The sequence below is a fragment of the Coregonus clupeaformis genome, chromosome 13 (genome assembly GCF_020615455.1).
Source record: "Coregonus clupeaformis isolate EN_2021a chromosome 13, ASM2061545v1, whole genome shotgun sequence".
Taxonomy (NCBI): domain Eukaryota; kingdom Metazoa; phylum Chordata; class Actinopteri; order Salmoniformes; family Salmonidae; genus Coregonus; species Coregonus clupeaformis.
Window position 1 is genome coordinate 4,290,765 of NC_059204.1, and position 25,368 is coordinate 4,316,132.

General features: G+C 42.6%; 1 protein-coding gene across 2 annotated transcripts in view; it reads left to right on the forward strand.

Moving 5' to 3' along the window:
* Positions 1–23,360, forward strand: part of LOC123492149 (14-3-3 protein epsilon) — a 50,742-nt gene extending 27,382 nt beyond the window's left edge. The window contains exons 2-6 of one of the 2 annotated variants that reach the window (XM_045224157.1): positions 12,475–12,674; positions 12,953–13,059; positions 13,606–13,812; positions 15,243–15,379; positions 15,858–15,896. In XM_045224157.1, coding sequence (XP_045080092.1) covers positions 12,475–12,674; positions 12,953–13,059; positions 13,606–13,812; positions 15,243–15,379; positions 15,858–15,865 — 659 coding nt within the window. In that variant the 3' untranslated portion in view covers positions 15,866–15,896. Of the gene's footprint in view, positions 1–12,474; positions 12,675–12,952; positions 13,060–13,605; positions 13,813–15,242; positions 15,380–15,857; positions 15,897–22,138 lie in introns of those variants that run through there. The other variant, XM_045224156.1, reaches the window with a different exon arrangement.
* Positions 23,361–25,368: the final 2,008 nt, after the last annotated feature.

Sequence of the window (25,368 nt, forward strand, 5' to 3'; positions counted from 1 at the left end):
AGATATACATACATATTTATATACAGTGGGGAAAAAAAGTATTTAGTCAGCCACCAATTGTGCAAGTTCTCCCACTTAAAAAGATGAGAGGCCTGTAATTTTCATCATAGGTTACACGTCAACTATGACAGACAAAATGAGAAAAGAATCCAGAAAATCACATTGGAGGATTTTTAATGAATTTATTTGCAAATTATGGTGGAAAATAAGTATTTGGTCAATAACAAAAATGTCTCAATACTTTGTTATATACCCTTTGTTGGCAATGACACAGGTCAAACGTTTTCTGTAAGTCTTCACAAGGTTTTCACACACTGTTGCTGGTATTTTGGCCCATTCCTCCATGCAGATCTCCTAGAGCAGTGATGTTTTGGGGCTGTCGCTGGGCAACACGGACTTTCAACTCCCTCCAAAGATTTTCTATGGGGTTGAGATCTGGAGACTGGCTAGGCCTCTCCAGGACCTTGAAATGCTTCTTATGAAGCCACTTATTCGTTGGCTGGGCGGTGTGTTTGGGATCATTGTCATGCAGAAAGACCCAGCCACGTTTCATCTTCAATGCCCTTGCTGATGGAAGGAGGTTTTCACTCAAAATCTCACGATACATGGCCCCATTCATTCTTTCCTTTACACGGATCAGTCGTCCTGGTCCCTTTGCAGAAAAACAGCCCCAAAGCATGATGTTTCCACCCTCATGCTTCACAGTAGGTATGGTGTTCTTTGGATGCAACTCAGCATTCTTTGTCCTCCAAACATGATGAGTTGAGTTTTTACCAAAAAGTTATATTTTGGTTTCATCTGACCATATGACATTCTCCCAATCCTCTTCTGGATCATCAAAATGCACTCTAGCAAACTTCAGACGGGCCTGGACATGTACTGGCTTAAGCAGGGGGACACGTCTAGCACTGCAGGATTTGAGTCCCTGGCGGCGTAGTGTGTTACTGATGGTAGGCTTTGTTACTTTGGTCCCAGCTCTGCAGGTCATTCACTAGGTCCCCCGTGTGGTTCTGGGATTTTTGCTCACCGTTCTTGTGATCATTTTGACCCCACGGGGTGAGATCTGTGTGGAGCCCCAGATCGAGGGAGATTATCAGTGGTCTTGTATGTCTTCCATTTCCTAATAATTGCTCCCACAGTTGATTTCTTCAAACCAAGCTGCTTACCTATTGCAGATTCAGTCTTCCCAGCCTGGTGCAGGTCTACAATTTTGTTTCTGGTGTCCTTTGACAGCTCTTTGGTCTTGGCCATAGTGGAGTTTGGAGTGTGACTGTTTGAGGTTGTGGACAGGTGTCTTTTATACTGATAACAAGTTCAAACAGGTGCCATTAATACACAGGTAACGAGTGGAGGACAGAGGAGCCTCTTAAAGAAGAAGTTACAGGTCTGTGAGAGCCAGAAATCTTGCTTGTTTGTAGGTGACCAAATACTTATTTTCCACCATAATTTGCAAATAAATTCATTAAAAATCCTACAATGTGATTTTCTGTTTTTTTTTCTCTCAATTTGTCTGTCATAGTTGACGTGTACCTATGATGAAAATTACAGGCCTCTCATCTTTTTAAGTGGGAGAACTTGCGCAATTGGTGGCTGACTAAATACTTTTTTCCCCCACTGTATGTATATCAGAGTATATGAGCGGAGTGGAGCGGGAGCGAGCGTGAGCGGACGGATTTTGAACAGAGCGCAGAGCGGCATTTTTAAAAGGACGGAGCGTCGCCCTATGTCCCGCTCCAATTTCGCTCGCTCACACCATGAGTCTGAATTATGCTCAAGCCTGACCCAGAATCCATCTGTTTAATTTATTTTGTGTCGTCCATGAATTTGTATTTTATAGAGCGAGAGGAGCAGCAGCAACAAGAGAAAAGGGTTGAGGAATTCAAAAGTTTATTCACTGCACGCAAAGGCCCAACCATAACAAGGGAGAGAAAAAGAGAGCTGGATGTTGCATTTTTTAAAATGATTTTCATGGACTATGAACCGCTGAGTAAAGGAGAACGCGAAGGGATGCAACACTTAGCCAACGCAGCTCAACCGGGCTACACCCCCCCAAGAAACTATGATAAATCAGTACTTTACTTTGTCAAATTTACATCTGAGATGCCCCATTCACATGCTTCAGCTGGCGATCAAAAACGCAGTTAACAAGCACAACAACATTAATAGGCTGTTAGTGAAAGTCGATCACCTGGTGAAAAGTGTACGCAAGAGCACAGAGGAAACCGACCAATTAGGTGTCCGCCCCACAAATGCCTGCGCCATTCGATGGAGCAGCCAGCTGCGGATGATTCAGTCGTTCATCCGGTTGTTCCAAAAAGATCCGTTATGGCAAAACAAACTCAAGTCTAATGTTGCTAACATCACCCTGAATCAAGTACGGCAGCTGACGCACCTTGTCAGTGTGCTGACACCACTAGCAGACCTCACAGACAAAATGCAGAAGGAGCTGGGGAACCTGGGGATGATCCTCCCTGCTGTCACAGAAATCAAATCCCTGCTCACCGATTACACTCACGCTGCACTTCCAATGGGCATCGCTGCTTTTGCAGAAACATTGGCAAACAACGTGTCAATTCGCTATGGAATATACTATACTGATTAACATCTCATTTTAGCGTCAGTGTTAGATCCCGTTCAAGACAGAATGGATAATCCGAGATGAGTCTGTATGCAACAAATTCGGGGAGATAAAGTAAGGCTGTGGTTTAAGCTAAAAGTGAAATACATGCAGATTTTGTTCCTTTTTTGGAGCGAGCGGGGGGCGATTTGAGTGGAGCGCGACGCAAACTGCGTTGAGCGATAATGAGCGGACTGGCCTGATGTGGCTTTGAGCGGGGGGAGCGGAGGGGTGAACAGCTCCGTGAGCGAGGAGCTGAGATTCTCACCGCTCCACTCCGCTCATATGCTCTGATGTGTATATATATAGATTTGTGTGTGTGTGTGTGTGTATGTGTGTGTATATATATATATATATATATATAGATATATACACACACACACACACAGTGGGGAGAACAAGTATTTGATACACTGCCGATTTTGCAGGTTTTCCTACTTACAAAGCATGTAGAGGTCTAATTTTTATCATAGGTACACTTCAACTGTGAGTCGGAATCTAAAACAAAAATCCAGAAAATCACATTGTATGATTAAGTAATTCATTTGCATTTTATTGCATGACATAAGTATTTGATACATCAGAAAAGCAGAACTTAATATTTGGTACAGAAACCTTTGTTTGCAATTACAGAGATCATATGTTTCCTGTAGGTCTTGACCAGGTTTGCCCACACTGCAGCAGGCATTTTGGCCCACTCCTCCATACAGACCTTCTCCAGATCCTTCAGGTTTCGGGGCTGTTGCTGGGCAATACGGACTTTCAGCTCCCTCCAAAGATGTTCTATTGGGTTCAGGTCTGGAGACTGGCTAGGCCACTCCAGGACCTTGAGATGCTTCTTACAGAGCCACTCCTTAGTTGCCCTGGCTGTGTGTTTCGGGTCGTTGTCATGCTGGAAGACCCAGGCACGACCCATCTTCAATGCTCTTACTGAGGGAAGGAGGTTGTTGGCCAAGATCTCGCGATACATGGCCCCAAACTTCAGACAGGCCTGGACATGCGCTGGCTTGAGCAGGGGGACCTTGCGTGCGCTGCAGGATTTTAATCCATGACGGCGTAGTGTGTTTTACTAATGGTTTTCTTTGAGACTGTGGTCCCAGCTCTCTTCAGATCATTGACCAGGTCCTGCCGTGTAGTTCTGGGCTGATCCCTCACCTTCCTCATGATCATTGATGCCCCTTGAGGTGAGATCTTGCATGGAGCCCCAGACCGAGGGTGATTGACCGTCATCTTGAAGTTCTTCCATTTTCTAATAATTGCGCCAACAGTTGTTGCCTTCTCACCAAGCTGTTTGCCTATTGTCCTGTAGCCCATCCCAGCCTTGTGCAGGTCTACAATTTTATCCCTGATGTCCTTACACAGCTCTCTGGTCTTGGCCATTGTGGAGAGGTTGGAGTCTGTTTGATTGAGTGTGTGGACAGGTGTCTTTTATACAGGTAATGAGTTCAAACAGGTGCAGTTAATACAGGTAATGAGTGGAGAACAGGAGGGCTTCTTAAAGAAAAACTAACAGGTCTGTGAGAGCCGGAATTCTTACTGGTTGATAGGTGATCAAATACTTATGTCATGCAATAAAATGCAAATTAATTACTTAAAAATCATACAATGTGATTTTCTGGATTTTTGTTTTAGATTCCGTCTCTCACAGTTGAAGTATACCTATGATAACAATTACAGACCTCTACATGCTTTGTAAGTAGGAAAACCTGCAAAATAGCAGTGTATCAAATCCTTGTTCTCCCCACTGTGTGTGTGTGTGTGTGTGTATATATATATATATATATATATATATATATGCGAGAGAAAAAACATATGGGGGATTGTGTAAGTGATGCAGACAATTACATTGATGGAAGTTACAATCTATCTGAAATATTAAAGCTGATCTGCCCCCTAAAAAAATAATAAAAAATAAAGATTTTCCCTGTATTTAGCGCTATCCATCATTCCTTCAATTCTGACCAGTTTCCCAGTCCCTGCCGATGGAAAAATGTCCCCACAGCATAATGCTGCCACCACCATGGTGTTCTCGGGGTGATGAGAGGTGTTGGGTTTGCGCCAGACATTGCGTTTTCCTTGATGGCCAAAAAGCTCAATTTTAGTCTCATCTGACCATAGTACCTTCTTCCATATGTTTGTGGAGTCTCCCACATGCCATTTGGCGAACACCAAACATGGTTGCTTATTTTTTTATTTTAGCAATGGCTTTTTTCTGGCCTCTCTTCCGTAAAGCCCAGCTCTGTGGAGTGTATGGCTTAAAGCGGTCCTATGGACAGATACTCCAACCTCCGCTGTGGAGCTTTGCGGCTCCTTCAGGGTTATATTTGGTCTCTTTGTTGCCTCTCTGATTAATGCCCTCCTTGCTTGGTCCGTGAGTTTTGGTGGGCGGCTCTCTCTTGGCAGGTTTGTTGTGATGCCATATTCTTTCCATTTTTTAATAATGGATTTAATGGTGCTCCGTGGAATGTTCAAAGTTTAGGATATTTTTTGATAACCCAACCCTGATCTGTACTTCTCCACAACTTTGTCCCTGACCTGTTTGGAGAGCTCCTTGGTCTTCATGGTGGTGCACCTTGCTTAGTGGTGTTGCAGACTGGGGTGGACAGATCATGTGACACTTAGATTGCACACAGGTGGACTTTATTTAACTAATTATGTGACTTCCTAAGGTAATTGGTTGCACCAGATCTTATTTAGGGGCTTCATAGCAACGGGGGTGAATACATATGCGCGCACCACTTTTCTGTAATGTATTTTAAAAAATAAGCACGTTATTTTTTTCATTTCACTTCACCAATTTGGACTATTTTGTGTATGTCCATTACATGAAATCCAAATAAAAATCCATTTAAATTACAGGTTGTAATGCAACAAAATAGGAAAAACTCCAAGAGGGATGAATATTTTGCAAGGCACTGTACAGGCGTCCTTCCTAACTCCGTTGCCGGAGAGGAAGGAAACCGCCCAGGGATTTCACCATGAGGTCAGTGGTGACTTTAAAACGGTTAGAATTTAATGGCTGTGATAGAACTGAGGATGGATCAAGATCATTGTAGGTACTCCACAATAGGCACAGTCAAAATCCTAGAGGAAAACTTGGTTGTCTGATGTAAATTAGATTCCTGTATTTCATTTTCAATAAATTAGCAAACATTTCTAAAAACATGTTTTCACTTTGTCATTATGGAGTACTGTGTGTAGATGGGTGAGAAAAAAAACAATTTAATCAATTTAAATTCAGGCTGTACCGCAACATAAGTCAATGGGTATGAATACTTTCTGAAGGCACTGTATAGCCTGAGATATTGTTTGTTTCCTTTCCCCTACCTATCTTCTTTTTACATTTGCAGAGAGGGGTCACTGTCTGAGCACGGCTCTAGCCCACTCATCAAAGCCACGGCTCAAGTGTTCTTCCTCTGCAGAGAGACCGTAGTGCTCTTCCCGGGCATTGGCAGTCGAGCATCGAGTTTCCGCAGCATGCTTTATGGAGATCTGCCATTGGCTGCTGTAGGTACACTCTGTCTCTAGAAGTCATAGGCTCTGTGTGGCACACACTGTGCTCCAGTCCTGCCTGCCTGTGTACAGCATGGCAGTGTTCTGATTATCTTTATTTCCTGCCAGGGTCACACAAGACCTCACGCTTTCTGGGGGTTGCCCCTCAGTCCAATAAGCATTGGTATAAAGCAATAGTATGGTATTGTGTAACTGTAAACATAATCGGCCTAACATGTGGGCAGGGCCTAAAATGAAATGAGACTTTGTCCTTGTTTCTTGGCTATTTACATTGTTTTGTTCACAAGCTAGGTTGTTTTTCTATGTTTGAGTTTCAACTGCTAGGGAAGAGAAGACTACGCTTCTAGTCGGACTCAATCTCACAGGCACAAACATGACTCAAGTCACGCTACCATGGTTACTTCCCACCCTTAAAGGGGCAGGTGAATATTTTTGTCTCATCTGTGATATTTTGGTTAAAACACTCAGGTCACATGAAATGGAACCATATACCACATTACTTCTTACTAGTAATACATTTTATTGTTTTAAAATCAGTACAAAATATGATCAGCTGTTTTTGTGTTTTGTTGGTGTATTTTTCCAGACATGGCACTTAAAAAAATAAATAAAAATTATAGTTACATAGCAACATTTTGATCCTCAAGTAAAACTGATATATATTTTATTTTCTGGCCAAAACATAATTTATATAAAGGGCAGACAAACAAGTTCCCTACCTTCTCCCCCTTACACTTGCCTCTTCCGTTTTTTCCGTAATGCTGCAATCAGTTGGCTCTAATTTTTGGCTAGAGCAAACATTTCCATATATGTTAACTGCACGTGACAACTCCACCTTTCCTATTCATAATATCATTAACAAAGATTTTCCTATAAAAAAAATTATCCATAAAGAATGTTATTTAATCAATTAGTATATTTGAATTTAACCATATTTGTTGTAATATTTGTTCTGTGTTTTCTGGAGGATGAAACTGGAATTGCAACCAGCTTTGTATGGCTTGTTATAGAAAGGGTGATATTTAGAAAAAGGTTCAATTTTCAATTAACTGAAAGTGAGCGGTTGTAATCTGGATAAAGGGAAGAGGGCCTAGTAAGAATGGGTGAGACATTCTTACTATTCTACTGGAGAACCAGTTCGTGTTTAAGTATAACTTTTGTATGACTGATGCTTTTAGTGAGCGGTTGAATGCTTTAATATTTAATAATTTTAACCCCCAAACTCATATTAATTATATAAAAAAGCACTTTTTTATGTTGTCTGGCTTGCCGTTCCAAATAAAGAAATAATTTTTGCTCAAATAATTTAAAAGACAAATCATTCGGCATTGGCAGGGCCATAAGTATAAATAGGTCAACTGGGATATGACTAAATAATTCATCAGGGTGATTTTTCTATAAATAGACAGGTATTTACCTTTCCCTGGTAGCAAGATCTTATCTATTTTTGCTAACTTTCAAATCAAATTTTATTTGTCACATGCGCTGAATACAACAGGTATACCTTACCGTGAAATGCTTACTTACAAGCCCTTAACCAACAATGCAGTTGACTAAATAAACTAAAGAAAAAAAGTAACACACTAACAATAACGAGGCTATATACAGGGGGTACCGGTACCGAGTCAATGTGTGGGGGTACAGGTTAGTCGAGGTAATTTGTACATGTAGGTAGGGGTAAAGTGACTATGCATAGATAATGAACAGCGAGTAGCAGCAGTGTAAAAACAAAGAAGGGGGGGGGGTGTCAATGTAAATAGTCCGGGTGGCCATTTGATTAATTGTTCAGCAGTTTTATGGCTTGGGGGTAGAAGCTGTTAAGGAGCCTTTTGGACCTAGTCTTGGCGCTCCGGTACCGCTTGCCCGTGCGGTAGCAGAGAGAACAGTCTATGACTTGGGTGACTGGAGTCTTTGACAATTTTTTTTGGGGCCTTCCTCTAACACCGCCTAGAATATAGGTCTTGGATGGCAGGAAGCTTGGCCCCAGTGATGTACTGGGCCGTACGCACTACCCTCTGTTGCGCCTTACGGTCGGATGCCGAGCAGTTGCCATACCAGGTGGTGATGCAACCAGTCAGGATACTCTCGATGGTGCAGCTGTAGGACTTTTTGAGGATCTGGGGACCCATGGCAAATCTTTTCAGTCTCCTGAGGGGGAATAGGCGTTGTCGACTTAAATTTGCATCTGTAGTCATGACACTTAACATGCCACTGCTTTGATTTTAAGGTTTTGGATATCCAAGTTGTATTCAGCCTTTATATACTTAATAAAGGTTATTCTCATAGATCAAATCTATTTTACAAGAGTGACCACTAAAATACAAATTTGACCCACTCAGAGAAAGTGACTTGCGTCAGAACTCAAGCATAGTTTTGTCTCCCCCTCAATACACCAGCGCAGACCCTGACCTTTGTGTTGCCTGGTAACAAGCTCAGCGTTAAAGGTCAGTGGCATGAGGTTTGAAATAAGTGGCATGGAAAACCGTAGTGCTCTCTCTTGGCCCCTGTTCCTTCTTTTGATTTGAAGATTTGGGTTCTTCTTGGTAGACCCATGTCATGTGTGGCTAAGGTCTAGTACTCGGCTAAGATAATGATCAGTAGTACTAATCGCACAAGACCTCAGCTCTTGTCAGATCTTCCATCTTAATGGCTGTGTAGCCTATTTAGGCTATAGCCTTTTTAGGCTATAGATTTGGTGTTTGGTAATGGCAGTGTAACTGAGCCTTCTTATAGGCTAGTACTGTACAGTGGTAGTGGCTATTTGCGTATTCGTAGACTGATTCATAAGTCTGTCTGTGTTAATGAGGCAGCAAGTGTCCTGACTCATTCACTCACGTGGCTTATGAAACCGTTAGTGGCCCAGATCAAAAGCTCCGTTCTACATTGATCCACTTCAGCCCCGGTTTCAAGGAGGCGATCTTTACTTACACTGACAAGTTCTGTTGGTGCAGCCCAAAATACTTGCTAATTACAACTCACAACCACCAACAAAGCCTTGACCCCTATCATTTCCATCATTCTGTAAATGTGGTTAAATGCTGTGTGTTTTCTGTAAGATGTTAGTAGGCTTGGGCGGTATACCGTATACCGGGGTGTTTGGAAATAGCCATGGGATGGTTTGTCAATACCGTTTTAAATTAATTATTTGAAGGTTTTGCAATACATTTAAATATTTGTAGCCACTTTGTAAGTTAATACCCGCAGTCAACTTGTGCAATACCTTAGGCGATAAAGCAGATCACATTCTTCATTTCACATTATGAAGCTTACTGTAGTTCCCCAGAACAGTTGAGCCAGTCACATGTTTGTTTGTAAATAGCACAACTGGAGAAGGCGGGCGCAGGCGAGTCCAGCTGTGTATTGACAGAGGATGCGTTTTATATTGAAAGTGTTTTTTTGCTTCAATTGTGATCAGGGACGTGCAAGTTTTCCTTCACTGAAAATACATTAGTGCATCACATTCGGCAGAAATTGCTTAATTTTCATCAGATGACAACAGAATTGCAACGCCATTTGGCTGGCAGCCACACAAGTAAATTAGCTTACAATGAAAAAGCAAGGTCTTTTTTTGCAAAAACGATGCAAGGCTATCCTATTTCTAATGTTTATCATAGGAAGAATGTAGCTACATTTCCTAATGTTTTGCTTAAAGTTAATCTTGCATTTTACCGGAGAAAAGTTGGCTGACTAAACCGAGAAAAGTACCGGAGCAAAGTAGCTACACATCAGTGCTGTCTGCTCATGGAATGCCCATATGTGAATTCTCATCCAAGTGGAGAAGTGCAACTGAAGAACAAAATTAGTCTGATGCAGAGCAGAAATTACAATAAGGAGCATTTTAGATCTGCGTTTACAAAACGCAGCAAGATTTCTTATGCATTTAATATTTTTTCCTGCGTGAAAAGCAAAGAATTCTGCGTTAATGTGACCCCTAAGTTTAACTTGCTAGTTATCTAAGTAAGTGGCTGAATTAATAAGGTGAAGGGGCATCATATTGTTTAGCTTTGTGACGCGTTTGAGAAGTCAAAGCCTTTGGATGAATTATCTGCGTTTTTTCTCTTCTCTGTTCTCGGCCCATCTGCTCCTCCCCCCTCTTCTCTGAGCAGAGCAGGCAGACATGTTGACCTAGCGACTCCACGTGTACACATCCAGAGTTCTTCCTTCAGACAAGCATGCGTCAAAAGTTTGTTCATTTGCACAATGTCTCTCATTCATATTCGCTTGTAAATGTCCAAACTCACCAAAAATGACATTCGGTAGCTCCCTACCTATCCATGTATAACTTCATGAGCTGCATTGGCTATCTTTGCAATTTTTTTATTTGCGCTCGTTAAAATTCGCTATTGTGCTAATTGTGTTAGCATTCTGGTAATAGACACCGAATGCTATTTTTTTGCGTTTTATGGTGCCCCCTTGTGTACTAAGCCGGTAATACCGTAAATCCCAGGATGAGAGAAGGATGGTATGACGATATTAAAATCTGGATACCAACCAATCCTACATGTTAGTCTCAGTCAGGGTAATAATTTGTCCTGGTTAATCAGGAATTCCTGCATTCTGGACATTTTCCTCCATTCATACATTATAGAAACTGATCTATCCCCTAGCCAAAATCAACATTTTCCAGATTTTCTACACTGCTCAAAAAAATAAAGGGAACACTTAAACAACACAATGTAACTCCAAGTCAATCACACTTCTGTGAAATCAAACTGTCCACTTAGGAAGCAACACTGATTGACAATACATTTCACATGCTGTTGTGCAAATGGAATAGACAACAGGTGGAAATGATAGGCAATTAGCAAGACACCCCCAATAAAGGACTGGTTTTGCAGGTGGTGACCACAGACCACTTCTCAGTTCCTATGCTTCCTGGCTGATGTTTTGGTCACTTTTGAATGCTGGCGGTGCTTTCACTCTAGTGGTAGCATGAGACGGAGTCTACAACCCACACAAGTGGCTCAGGTAGTGCAGCTCATCCAGGATGGCACATCAATGCAAGCTGTGGCAAGAAGGTTTGCTGTGTCTGTCAGCGTAGTGTCCAGAGCATGGAGGCGCTACCAGGAGACAGGCCAGTACATCAGGAGATGTGGAGGAGGCCGTAGGAGGGCAACAACCCAGCAGCAGGACCGCTACCTCCGCCTTTGTGCAAGGAGGAGCAGGAGGAGCACTGCCAGAGCCCTGCAAAATGACCTCCAGCAGGCCACAAATGTGCATGTGTCTGCTCAAACGGTCAGAAACAGACTCCATGAGGGTGGTATGAGGGCCCGACGTCCACAGGTGGGGGTTGTGCATACAGCCCAACACCGTGCAGGACATTTGGCATTTGCCAGAGAACACCAACATTGGCAAATTCGCCACTGGCGCCCTGTGCTCTTCACAGATGAAAGCAGGTTCACACTGAGCACATGTGACAGACGTGACAGTGTCTGGAGACGCCGTGGAGAACGTTCTGCTGCCTGCAACATCCTCCAGCATGACCGGTTTGGCGGTGGGTCAGTCATGGTGTGGGGTGGCATTTCTTTGGGGGCCGCACAGCCCTCCATGTGCTCGCCAGAGGTAGCCTGACTGCCATTAGGTACCGAGATGAGATCCTCAGACCCCTTGTGAGACCATATGCTGGTGCGGTTGGCCCTGTGTTCCTCCTAATGCAAGACAATGCTAGACCTCATGTGGCTGGAGTGTGTCAGCAGTTCCTGCAAGAGGAAGGCATTGATGCCATGGACTGGCCCGCCCGTTCCCCAGACCTGAATCCAATTGAGCACATCTGAGACATCATGTCTCGCTCCATCCACCAACGCCACGTTGCACCACAGACTGTCCAGGAGTTCGCGGATGCTTTAGTCCAGGTCTGGGAGGAGATCCCTCAGGAGACCATCCGCCACCTCATCAGGAGCATGCCCAGGCGTTGTAGGGAGGTCATACAGGCACGTGGAGGCTACACACACTACTGAGCCTAATTTTGACTTGTTTTAAGGACATTACATCAAAGTTGGTTCAGCCTGTAGTGTGGTTTTCCACTTTTAATTTTGAGGGTGACTCCAAATCCAGACCTCCATGGGTTGATAAATTTGATTTCCATTGATAATTTTTGTGTGATTTTGTTGTCAGAACATTCAACTATGTAAAGAAAAAAGTATTTAATAAGATTATTTCATTCATTCTGATCTAGGATGTGTTATTTTAGTGTTCCCTTTATTTATTTGAGCAGTGTATGTTCCTGTGTGATTGCAGCCAGTAAAAAAACAGAAACTCCAGAACCGATTGTTCGTAGCTTATTGAAAGCAGGGTGATTGATGGTTAAGGTTCATTCTTTTCTCTCTCTTCTCCCTCTCTGTCAGAAATGGTGGAGTCCATGAAGAACGTGGCGGGCATGGACGTGGAGCTGACGGTGGAGGAGCGGAACCTGCTGTCGGTGGCTTACAAGAACGTGATCGGAGCCAGAAGAGCGTCCTGGAGGATAATCAGCAGCCTTGAACAGAAGGAGGAGAACAAAGGAGGCGAAGACAAACTAAAGATGATCCGGGAATACAGGCAAATGGTGAGTCACGGGAACGTGGACGGTGGTAGTAGAAGTGGAGAACCCTAATAAAGGTGGCTTGCTGTCGAAATGTTTGTTAGATAGGGATGGTGTGTGGCTCCTTTCAAAGTAGACGTTTATACTCTGGGCCCTTTAAAAATATATATATTTTGTACCTTTTAAAGAGGTCCTTCAAGGGTCATGTTTAAAAAATAGACTATAGTTGAGTGTGTTGATGTTTTGTCAGTTCTCCTTGAGTTTGTTAACAACAGGTGTTGTGTGTTTTGTCTGCTCTGCAGGTGGAGACTGAGCTGAAATCAATCTGTAACGACATTCTGGATGTACTGGACAAGCACCTCATTCCAGCTGCAAACACTGGAGAATCAAAGGTTTTCTACTACAAAATGTACGTCTACGGATGGGAGAGCTCTTGAAAAACTATTTTGCGAATATCTATGCCCTGACTGACTGCGCTAGTAACATGAGAAAAGTCTCCGCTCTCTCTCGCTCTGTGTGAAAAAACATCTACTCTGCTTCTCAATTCTCCACCCTTTGCCCTGAACGGTGCACTTGTGCGCTACTCCACATGAATTTAAAAGCACAGGATTGGTGTAAGCAAGGGCTCTTACACCAATCCTTTTAAATCCAAGTAGGAGAGTGAAGAAGTGCATACTTCAGGGAAAATGTGGAAAATTGGGACGCAGGGCTAGTCTCTCTAGGCAGTCTAGTCCTGGTCAAGGAGTAGGCCTAGGTGTCTACATACCAGTTTCAAGGGCTGCATGACAGTAAGAGCATTAGCTCCCTTTTCATTCATAGAATGATTCTGCGTTTTCTCAGCCCACAAGCCATGCTTGTCTGTGAAAGAGTATTCATATGTTAACATATGCAGACCATGGATTGATTTGTTTTGTGGGGTTGAAATAAGTGGTCTCGTTCTCCCCTCTTTCCTTAGGAAGGGAGACTACCACAGGTACCTGGCAGAGTTTGCCACGGGCAACGACAGAAAGGAGGCGGCAGAGAACAGCTTGGTAGCCTACAAAGCTGCAAGCGACATAGCCATGATCGAACTCCCCCCGACACACCCCATCCGCCTGGGACTGGCGCTCAACTTCTCCGTATTTTATTATGAAATCCTCAATTCCCCCGACCGCGCATGCAGGTGGGCCCCCTCTCTCGTCTTCTCTACCCACTTTTCTGTCTAGTCTTCAGTCTTCTCTCCCCACTCTTCTCTCGTCTTTTCTCTCCCCACTCGCCCATCTTTTCTCTCCCCACTCGCCCATCTCCCTCCTCTACGCTCCATTGCAAGATGTGTCAAATAGAAAGCGATTTGTGAGTGTCTAATAAAGCACAAGCATGAGACTTGATTTGTTTGCAATGCCTTACTGAGCATTTTCCTGCAGTACCAGGTGTTAGTCTTTCAGTAATATCTTAAAAGAAAGGATTTGGGATATCCATATCTAGTGCTACTCATGTCTACTAGGCTTGGGCGGTATCCAGATTTTCATACCGTCCTTCTCTCATCCCGGGATTTACGGTATTACCGGCATAGCACACAAGGGGGCGCAAAATATGCAAGAAAAGCCTATTCGGCCTCTATTACCAGAATGCTAACTACATTAGCACAAACTAATAGCGTAATCATGTAGCTAAATGCTAACGAGCAAAAACGAACATAAACTAATTGCAAAGACTGGCAAATCCAGCTCATAAAGTTATACAAGCATAGCTAGTAGCTACAGAACGTCATTTTCGGTGAGTGTGGACATTTACGAGCAAAAGTGAACGTGATAAATTGTGCAAATGAACAAAGTTGTGATGCATGCTTCTTTTGAAGGAAGAGCAGCATGTGTACACAGAGCAGATGGGAGAAGAACGGAGGAGAAAAAAATGCTAGTAGGAAGCACAGGGAAAAAATGGCAGCTGTACAGAACTCATCCAGAACTCTTTGACATCTGATGGCAAACATTAAGTAGTGAATTGCATACAAGTGTAACTTCATCACCTCATGTGCGCCGCACACACTCGCCGATACATATAGAACGCTATGGACTCACCAGCTCGCTTTCTCCCGTTGTGCTATTTACAAACAAACACGTGACTGGCTCCTTCTGTTCTGGGGAACTATGGTAAGTTTTATAAAGTGACCGGTGAAATAAAAAACGCAATCTGCTTTATCTCCTAACGTATTACACAAGTTGACTGCAGGTATTAACTTAAAAGTAGCTACAAATATAAAAATGTATTGAAAAACTTCAAAGAAATAGTTTCGACGGTTTAGAAAAACCATCCTGTGGCTTTTTCCAAATACCCCGATATATGGTATATACGGTATACTGCCGAAGCCTAATTTCTACCATGGTGGAATTTTCAGACTGGGCGTGCAATACAGGCTCCAATACATTTCATTGAAGTCACCTGATGTCCTGGCTAGTAATCCAATATAATGTTTTATTTTCTAAGACATGTTATTTTATATTCCATACCAAGACATGTTGTTGACTAGATGTTCAGCCCATTGTTGATGTGATTTGGACGCACTGTAAAATTCAACCTTTGACCCCTCTACTCTGCCCACGCTGCTGCCCTCAGGTTGGCGAAGGCGGCGTTCGACGATGCCATTGCAGAACTGGACACGCTGAGTGAGGAGAGCTACAAGGACTCCACGCTCATCATGCAGTTGCTACGCGACAACCTGACACTATGGACTTCAGATATGCAGGGAGATGGTGAGCGTTCCATGCTTCTTCACCTATTATATGTAGCACAATACAGTTGAAGGACTAAACGCACTCCAGCATCTGTGTTCAAAAGTATACTGCTGCTGCGTCATCTTGACAGCAAAGTATGATCACATGGAGGATGGGTGTTTTCCAGCTATTGACAGCACACAGACTGCTGGACCGGTGCTGTGTACTCTTAGGGATGGAGAGTTGACAGTTGACCTCACCCACCCTTTCTTTAACTTCTCCCCTCAGCACAGTGGTCCTTCTCTAACCTCAGCAGCACTCCCTCTATCTTTCTCCTTCTTTATCTCTCTCTTTATATAATTTTTCCCCCCTCTTTCTCTTTCTCTCTACTCAGTTCTCTATCTTTCTGTTTCACCTATTTCTCTCTCTTACTATCTTTATCCCTCTCCGTCTGTTGAGATGTACTCATGTTCACTGCTCTCTCTCATTTCTCTTGTCTCCATCTTCCTCTGTGTAGATTCTTAAGGACAACGCCCCCCCCACCCCCCCCCATTCCCTATATAGAAGTATTTTGTAAGTCATCTCTTTCTCCTGTCTTGGGCATCCCTCTTGCTTTCTCACTCAGACTTGCTGCCCCTCGCTAACCCTTCCTCACTGCATCTTCCAGTGCCGGGTTAATTAATTCACACCGTAGTAAAACGTTGTGCAACTGGAAACAAGCCTTTCGTATTGAGCAAGTTCAGATAGTGCTTTCCCGTTTTGGACCATTTTCTTCTGATTCGTGCCTAGTGAACACAACCCTGTTCTAATCATAGTCTAGACCAGATGAGACTGTCCTTGTCTCTGGCCTAAAGCACTATGTGCTGTCCACATGGACAAACTCAATCATCCAGTATCTGGGCTGCATTTAGAACAGTGTGTTTTCAGGTGTGTCTGTCCATTAAGTAGAAGCCAGAGACGTTTCTCCTCTCGTTTGGCATGAGTTGAGTGCTGTGTGGATAGTGTCACTGTCTTACTCACTGCAACGTAAGTTTTACCAACACTTTCTGTTGGGTTCTGGGCTAGAGTTAAGGGATTCCACTTAATATGGCTGAACACGATACACTCAGTCATCACACTGAATCCTTGGGACCCAGTTTGTCAACACCGTACTGTCGTCCACACCAACTGCATGTAGCTTCTCGTAGGTATGGCACTAATTAGGCACCTTATTATAGTTTCCTATTTTTGATCTTCGCAGATTCTTAACCTTTGTTACACACTCAGTGCTTTAATTCTTTACCATGTAGATAGCTGTGCCATCTCTATGGAAACCTTCCTAAGCAACAAGCCTAGGTGGTCCAAAAGGTTTTTGCTAGCTGCTAAATCTTTACCGAGGCTTTTTACATTTTGCAGTGTGAAGAATAAAGATCTTTGTCTTGTGGTGTTGATACTGGTTTGCACACTAGCACTAGTGCCTTCAGAAAGTATTCATACCCTGTGACGTATTCCACATTTTGTTGTTACAGCCTGAATTCAAAATAGATTAAATATAAAAAACAATCTCACCTATATACACACAATACCCCATAATGACAGTGAAACCATGTTTTTAGAAATTAACTAATTCATTGAAAATGAATATATACATATTTTACATAAGTATTCACACCCCTTTGCTATGACACTCCAAATTGAGCTCAGGTGCATCCAATTTCCTTTGATCATCATTGATGTCACTACAACTTGATTGGAGTCCACATGTGGCCTATTCAATTTTTTGGACATGATTTTAGAAAGAAACACACCTGACTATATACAGTGCATTCGGAAGGTATTCAGACCCCTGGACTTTTTCCACATTTTGTGACGTTACAGCCTTATTCTAAAATGGTTTAAATTGTTTTTTCCCCCTCATCAATCTACACACAATACCCCATAATGACAAAGCAAAAGAAGGTTTTTTTTTTGACATTTTTGCAAATGTGTAAAAAAAACCTGGATATAACATTTACATAAGTATTCAGACCCTTTACTCAGTACTTTGTTAAAGCACATTTGGCAGCAATTATGGCCTCGAGTCTTCTTGGGTATGACGCTACAAGCTTGGCACACCTGTATTTGGAGTTTCTCCCATTCTTCTCTGCAGATCCTGTCAAGCTCTGTCAGGTTGGATGGGCAGCATCGCTGCACTGCTATTTTCAGGTCTCTCCAGAGATGTTCAAGTCTGGGCTTTGGCTGGGCCACTCAAGGACATTCAGAGACTTGTCCCAAAGCCACTCCTGCGTTGTCTTGGCTGTGTACATAGGGTCGTTGTCCAGTTGGAAGGTGAACCTTTGCCCCAGTCTGAGGTCCTGAGCTCTGGAGCAGGTTTTCATCAAGGATCTCTCTGTACTTTGCTCCGTTAATCTTTTCCTCCATCCTGACTAGTCTCCCAGTCCCTGCCGCTGAAAAACATCCCCACAGCATGATGGTGCCAGGTTTCCTCCAGACGTGATGCTTGGCATTCAGGTTAAAGAGTTAAATCTTGGTTTCATCAGACCAGAGAATCTTGTTTCATATGGTCTGAGAGGCTTTTCGGTGCCTTTTGGCAAACTCCAAGCGGGCTGTCATGTGCCTTTTACTGAGGAGTGGCTTCCGTCTGGCCACACTACCATAAAGGCCTGATTGGTGGAGTGCCGCAGAGATGGTTGTCCTTCTGGAAGATTCCCCCATCTCCACAGAAGAACTCTGGAGCTCTGTCAGAGTGACCATCGGGTTCTTGGTCACTTCCCTGACCAAGGCCCTTTTCCCATGATTTCTCAGTTTTAAGAATGATGGAGGCCACTGTGTTCTTGGGGACCTTCAATGCTGCAGAAATGTTTTGGTACCCTTCCCCAGATCTGTGCCTCGACACAATCCTGTCTCTGAGCTCTACGGACAATTCCTTCGACCTCATGGCTTGGTTTTTGCTCTGACATGCACTGTCAACTGTGGGACCTTATATAGACAGGTGTGTGCCTTTCCTAATCATGTCTAATCAATTTAATTTACCACAGGTGGACTCCAATAAAGTTGTAGAAACATCTCAAAGATGATCAATGGAAACAGGATGCACCTTAGCTCAATGTCCAGTCTCATAGCAAAGGGTCTGAATACTTATTTTAAAAAAAATATTTTTGCCAACATTTCTAAAAACCTGTTTTCCCTTTGTCATTATGGGGTGTTGTGTGTAGATTGAGGATTTTTTATTTATTTCATCCATTTTAGAATAAGGCTGTAAAGTAACAGTGTGGAATAAGGGAAGAGGTCTGAATACTTTCCAAATGCACTGTAAGGTCCCATAGTTGACAGTGCATGTCAGAGCAGAAACTATACCATGACGTCCAAGGAACTGTCTGTAGATATCAGAGAGAATTGTGATGAAGGGTATAAAACAATTTCTAGAGTGTTGAAAGTTTCCAAGAGCACAGTGGTCTCCATCATTGGGAAATTGAAAAAATATGGAACTACCCAGACTCTTCCTAGAGCTGGCTGTCCGACCAAACTGAGCAACCAGGCAAGAAGGACTTTGGTCAGGGAGGTGACCAAGAACCCAATGACCACTCTGACAGTTCCTTGGCTGAGATGGGAGAACCTGCCAGAAGAACAATAGTCTACAGCACTTCACCAATTTGGGCTTTATGGGAGGGTGGCCAGACGGAAGTCACTTCTGAGAAAAAGGCACATGACGGCAAGCCTGCAAAAAGGCACGTGAGAGACTCCGGGCATAAGGCAAAATATTCTGTGGTCTGATGAAACAACATTTTTACATACAGTGCCTTCAGAAAGTATTCATACCCCTTGACTTATTCCACATTTTGTGGTTACAGCCTGAATTCAAAATGTATTAAATATATTTTTTCCTCACCCATCTACACACAATACCCTATAATGACAGTGAAAACATGTATTTATACATTTTTGCAAATGTAATGTAAGTAAAATGTAGAAATATCTCATTAACATAAGTATTCACACCGCTGAGTCAATACTATGTAGAAGCACCTTTGGCGGCGGTTAGTCTTTCTGGGTAAGTCTCTAAGAGCATTGCACACCTGGATTGTACAATATTTGCCCATTATGATATTTAAAAATTCTTCAACCTCTGTCAAGTTGATTGTTGATCATTGCTAGACAGACATGTTAAAGTCTTGCCATAGATTTAAGTAAAAACTGTAACTAGGCCACTCAAGAACATTCAGTGTCATCTTGGTAAGCAACTCCAGTGTAGATTTGGCCTTGTGTTTCAGCTTATTGTCCTGCTGAAAGGTGAATTTGTCTCCCAATATCTGTTGGAAGGCAGACTGAACAAGGTTTTCTTCTAGGAATTTGCCTGTGCTATTTTTATCCTAAACTCCCTAGTCCTTGCCGATGACAAGCATACCCATAACATGATGCAGCCACCACCATGCTTGAAAATATGAAGAGTGGTACTCAGTGATGTGTTGGATTTGCCCCAAACATAACGCTTTGTATTCAGGACAAAAAGTTAATTTCTTTGCAACATATTTTGCAGTATTACTTTAGTACCGTATTGCAAACAGGATGCATGTTTTGGAATAGTTTTATTCTGTACAGGCTTCCTTTTCACTCTGTCATTTGTTAGTATTGTGGAGTAACTACAATGTTGATCCATCCTCCATTTTCTCCTATCACAGCCATTAAACTCTGTAACTGTTTTAAAATCACAATTGGCCTCATGGTGAAATCCTGTGAGAGAGAAATTAACTTGTACAATGTTTACCTGCTTTGTTTAATATTAATAGTTAACAAATTATATACTTAACAAAAAGTAAGACATTTCTGTTCTACTAATGCTGTGTTTTTGTAAAGGGATGGTTTCTACTCCAGCTCCCTGCAGCTAGACTAGGCATGGGTTTTACTTGAGATAGGGGTATCTGGAGCTGACAATTGATTAATGGATGGTTTGGTGATCAAACCTACAGCATGCATTCCATAGAATGAGTTGGTGTTTGTGTAATGTAAGGTACCGGGGGAGATGGCTCGGGTATGGATAATGATGAGAGGAACCTCGTCTTGGGGGCCAAACCCTGGTTTCCATACAATGAGAACAGTCATCACAGCAGATACTGTCTGCTGTGAATTATTCGTTTCTTTCATACAAATCCTAACCTTTTGACTCATTCCACACATCTGCTGTTTGTCATGTAGACTGAGAGGGTGTATCTTTGCTATAAAATATATTTGTATTCTTTGTATGTCAGAGCTCTCGGCATCACACTTCAGTGTGTGGGGTCAACCAGCCTCAGTATTACAGAGCACTCACTCCATTCACGTGTGTGGGTGGTGTGACCTGCTGCCTTATTAATATGTTTTGAATAAAGTAATATCCTGATTTGGTGATTGACCTTGTCTCTCCTCATTATTGATTAGAATTTCCACAACAATTTCTAAGTGGTTTCCTTCCTCGCCGGCAACTGAGTTAGGAAGGATGCCTATATCTTTGTTGTTACTGGGTGTATTGATACACCATCCAAAGCCTAATGAATAACTTCACCATGCTCAAAGGGATATTCAGCGTCTGCTTTATATATATATTTTTTACACATCTACCAATCTGTGCCCTTTGCGAGGCATCGAAAAACCTCCCTGGTCTTGGTGGTTGAATCTGTACTTGAAATTCACTAGTCGATTTGAGGGACCTTACAGATATTTGTAGATGTGGGATACAGAGATGGGGTAGTCATTCAAAAATCATGTTAAACACTATTATTGAACACGAATGAGTCCATGTAACTTATTATGCGATTTGTTAAGCACATATTTACTCCTGAACTTATGTAGTCTTGCTATTACAAAGGGGTTGAATACTTATTGACTCAAGACATTTCAGCTTTGAAGTTGTAATATCTACAAACAAATTCCACTGACATTATGGGTTATTGTGTGTAGATCAGTGACACAATCTCAATTTAAAATTCAGGCTGTAACACAACAAAATGTGGAATAAGTCATGGGGCATGAATACTTTCTTAAGGCACTGCATGTACATTCTCCTGCCCACCACCCAATGTGTTTTGAATGACGTTTTGTTTTTGTGCAACATGACTCGTGGGTAGGTTTTCCAAAGCGTTTGTAGCTAAAGTAGTATTGGTACGTTATTTCTCCCATTGACCCCGAAGGCATTCATTTCACAAATGTAGCTTGTATAGACTGACCGCCAAACACCAATTTTATAATTGTAACGCTCATGGCTGTGCGACTGCTACCATACCTGTAGACTTTCAGTCAAATCAAGTAATTGCGCTAACGCTAGTCAGCATTGGCTCGCGAAACTACAGCTAACTTCCTTCACATTACACACAGAGACATAAAAATGGTATCCACGAGTTCATCTGATTCTGGGTAAGTAGAACAATTAAATTCCAGAATCTTGCACACTAGTCCTTTAAGGTTATGATTGGGGGAGGGAAAGCTGATCCTAGATATATACCTAGGGGACCTTAAACTTGGACCATCGAAGGACATTTGGGGGGGGTCCCACCCGAGCAGCCTGTGGGAGTCTGACTCTGGTGGTCTTCCTCAGGACATCTCACTCACCCTTCACCACCTCTCTTTACTACACCACCTGTCTTTACTAACCATTCCTCCCCTGAAGGCCTTATCACTGGAAACCTCAGCTCCCTGTTGCCATGGTAACAGTGGGTGGGCTCTGGACTTTCTTTTGTCCATTTATGTTCTTTGTGTTTGTGGTGAAAATGACAAACTGGCTTTGAATGATGAAATTGAAGATTAAAAATATATAATTAAATGGAATACATGTTCCTCTCTCTTCAGGTGAAGAACAGAATAAAGAAGCACTGCAAGATGTGGAGGATGAGACTCAGTGAAACTTCACGGCCAATACGACACCTCTCTCTCCCTACCTACCCCTCTCCGCCTGCTAGCCCCAGGTCCTACTAAGGTGTCAGTGAGAGCTCCCAAACTCGGCTTTTACGCCGACGCCAACTCGCTCTTTTACCCCCCCCTTCTTGTTTACTATCACTCTCTCTATCCGTCTGTCAGCTCAAAGCCCTTCGGGTTATCTCTTCTGGTTTTTCTTTTCTAAACAAATAAGAGAAAAAATCGCCCATTTCATTGGAAATAATACACTTCCGCATTGAAACACAAGAGAAAATGTAAAAGCTAAAGCTTCGAGCTGTTCCTGGGTGTTACAATTTTTTTGTTTTTGTAACTCATTTTGCAAGCCTGTGCCTGTAAGGTTCACATCGTTTATCATCTTTTTTCGTTTTCATTTTTGAAGTGTCATCAGTTGCCAAGTGTGCTTGCCTGCGGTCGTCAACGTTCACGCGCTCGCCAAGTTGAGTTTTAAAACACAAACGTTTGCTGTAACTCTTTTTCTAGAACTGTGATGTCTTCGTGCTACTTTACGATAGTCGTCTAAGCTTTTGTTCGCAAATTAGGGATGATGGTGGATTTTGACTGTTTAAAAAAAAAAGGGGACATAAAGCTTTTTAGAAGGAACAAAGTGCCCTTTGTGTTTCTCCCCTCTCTCTCCCGTTGCAATACTTTTTTTTATCAATGACGATGGCAGAACTTCCCCCGAGCATCTCTTTCTTTGCGATCACCACTCAGGTCCGGGGCATGGACCACGCATTGTTGTGCACGGAGGCTGTAGCGCTGCTTTTTTACTCTTTGCTGACGTATAGAGACGATGGGTTGTAGCAGAAAAAAAGAAACAAGGAGCGCGAAACAGTTTCTCCATCTCTCTTATGTAAGGTAAAGCAGGTTTGCATTGGCACCGTAAAAATACTAAAAACTTGGTTTAAAAAAAGGAACCTGCTTATGTTGTCTTGTATCGCCCCACTGTTCCATAATATTCTCTTTCTCTCTGTCCTGTCCCCTTATTTTCTCTCTTCTGTTCAGTATGTGTAGCTTGAATCTGATTTGTACTACTGGATATTCTGACTGGAGCCACACGCACCGTCTGTATTCTTACTGAAACACAGCATGGAAATGAACATTTAACTTCAAATAAAAAAAGAAACGTACATTAAAATGCACCTGTCGTGTCATTTTTCGCATCAAATGCGCTGTACTATCTTTAGCAGAGACCGATACGTTTTTGACAGTTTACCTTCTGTTGGTACTGTCATCGAAGGCTAAAGTGTTCATTCAGTGAGCTGATCAGGAAATAAGTGTTTTACCCTTCCGACAGTAACAGAGCATAAACTGTTGTCAGTTTCCAGCTAAACTATCTTTTGATTATGTGGATCATTTTCCATTGGAGTGCGTAGGTTGGATCAAGAAAAGAGTGAAAGCATCAGAAGAAAGCACACTTGGGAAGCTGTCTAATACAGTATCTTTGTTTTCAGCCCTACGGATTACTTGTTGTACTTAGCGTCAGGGGTGTATTCGCTATGCAGTAAGGTGAAATGTTAACGTTGCAAATAGAAATGTAATTACGAGAGCTGACATGATTTCCAACTAGCTATGACAGAAAATCATAAATGCTCTACGAAATGCATTCGATCTGCCTATTCTTTAACTTTGCACCCTCCTGGTCAGAAAAACGTATTTGTACAGGTGGCCTTCACAATTATTTATATTCCATGATCATTCCATAGCCACTAGAGGGCAGCGTAGTCCAACTATTGAATTATATTCCCGTTTGAAACTACAGTATGATGAGGAATAGACCCATCAATCTGTTATTGGCTACATCTGAGGTGTTTCTTGACTGATAAACACATGCAGTTGTGAAATTATGGAGAACTGTTATGTTGGAGGAATTATATTTTCACTGTGAAACCGCTGTTTCTGTTCAGTACGTTGAAAATGGTAGCGTATTGTGTGGGTGCTATAACAGACTGATTCACTTCTCACCAGGTATATGTTCATTAGGGCACACTGTACCAAAACGTTTTGCAAAATAAAATGGAAACATGCCGTTATTGGACGGGTCCAAGTAGTATTTTCTAGTTTCAGTCTGTTTCCTTACGTTTGGTGCCTAATGAGCATGCCCCAGGTTTTCATAGGGAGGTTCCGTTTTCTAAAATCGGTCCTGTTCTTGTAATACCTGATAGGCTTTCCTCATTCGGCTTGTTCGACATTGCTGACTGTTCTACAACTGACCTTTTTTTAACTTCTCATTATTCTTTGTAGATCAGTCCGTCAATCACAATTAACCCAAAATGTGTCACATCGGCTGCAATGCTGAACCAGCCCATTGTGTTGTGTGGGAGCTGTGTTGTAAGTTTTCCTCTCCTGTGAGATTTCTGTTTTTCTCATTAACTCTGGTGGTCATTCAGATGCAATCATGTATCAAATTTAACTAGGGCCCAGCCGACATATTCAAATCTTATCGTTTAACCTGATTAATTTGCCCCACTTTGCATATGTACAGGCTGTGCTTATAGTGCACCAAATAACAAACCTTAGTAGTCATAAAGAATCGTGTTTTCTATTTCTGAACGTACCTAAACCAATGAAAATGTCCTCTGCACAGAGAGCTCGGAGGCTATTCTCCACTTTAACTCAGATTCTGCACGTTAATTCCCCTCACGAGAGCCGGGGTCCGAAATGGGGTGTCATCCTCATTGGCTAGTTCCTCCAGCCCACTAATCGTGTTGCGCCGTGTAATTCTCCCCACCGCCCCAGAGATGAGCGCTAGCACCGTGACGCAGCCAGGCACGGATCATTGCTGGCTGATGAGAACCATGAATCTAAGCACAGCTTCAGTAGAGTGTGTCACAGGATGGACGAGGTGTGTGTGCTTGTCTGGTTGCATTCCAGTGTGTATCAGTGTCTGACAGTGTTTCGTTGTGTACACGTTTGTGTGCGTGTCTCTCTTTGGTGGGGTTAGGTTCCTTTGCAGTGATGTCTGTCATGTAATGTGCGGACAGACCGGACTCACTACCAGAGGAAGAAACCAACATGTATGGGTGAAAGGGGACTAGGGAGAAGTTGCCCCTAGATGCTGGTGTTGGGTCAGTTTTGTATTTCCCCCACTAAAGGTAAAGGTCAGGGCTCACTTTTACTGACCAATTAGTGATAAAACGTTTCAA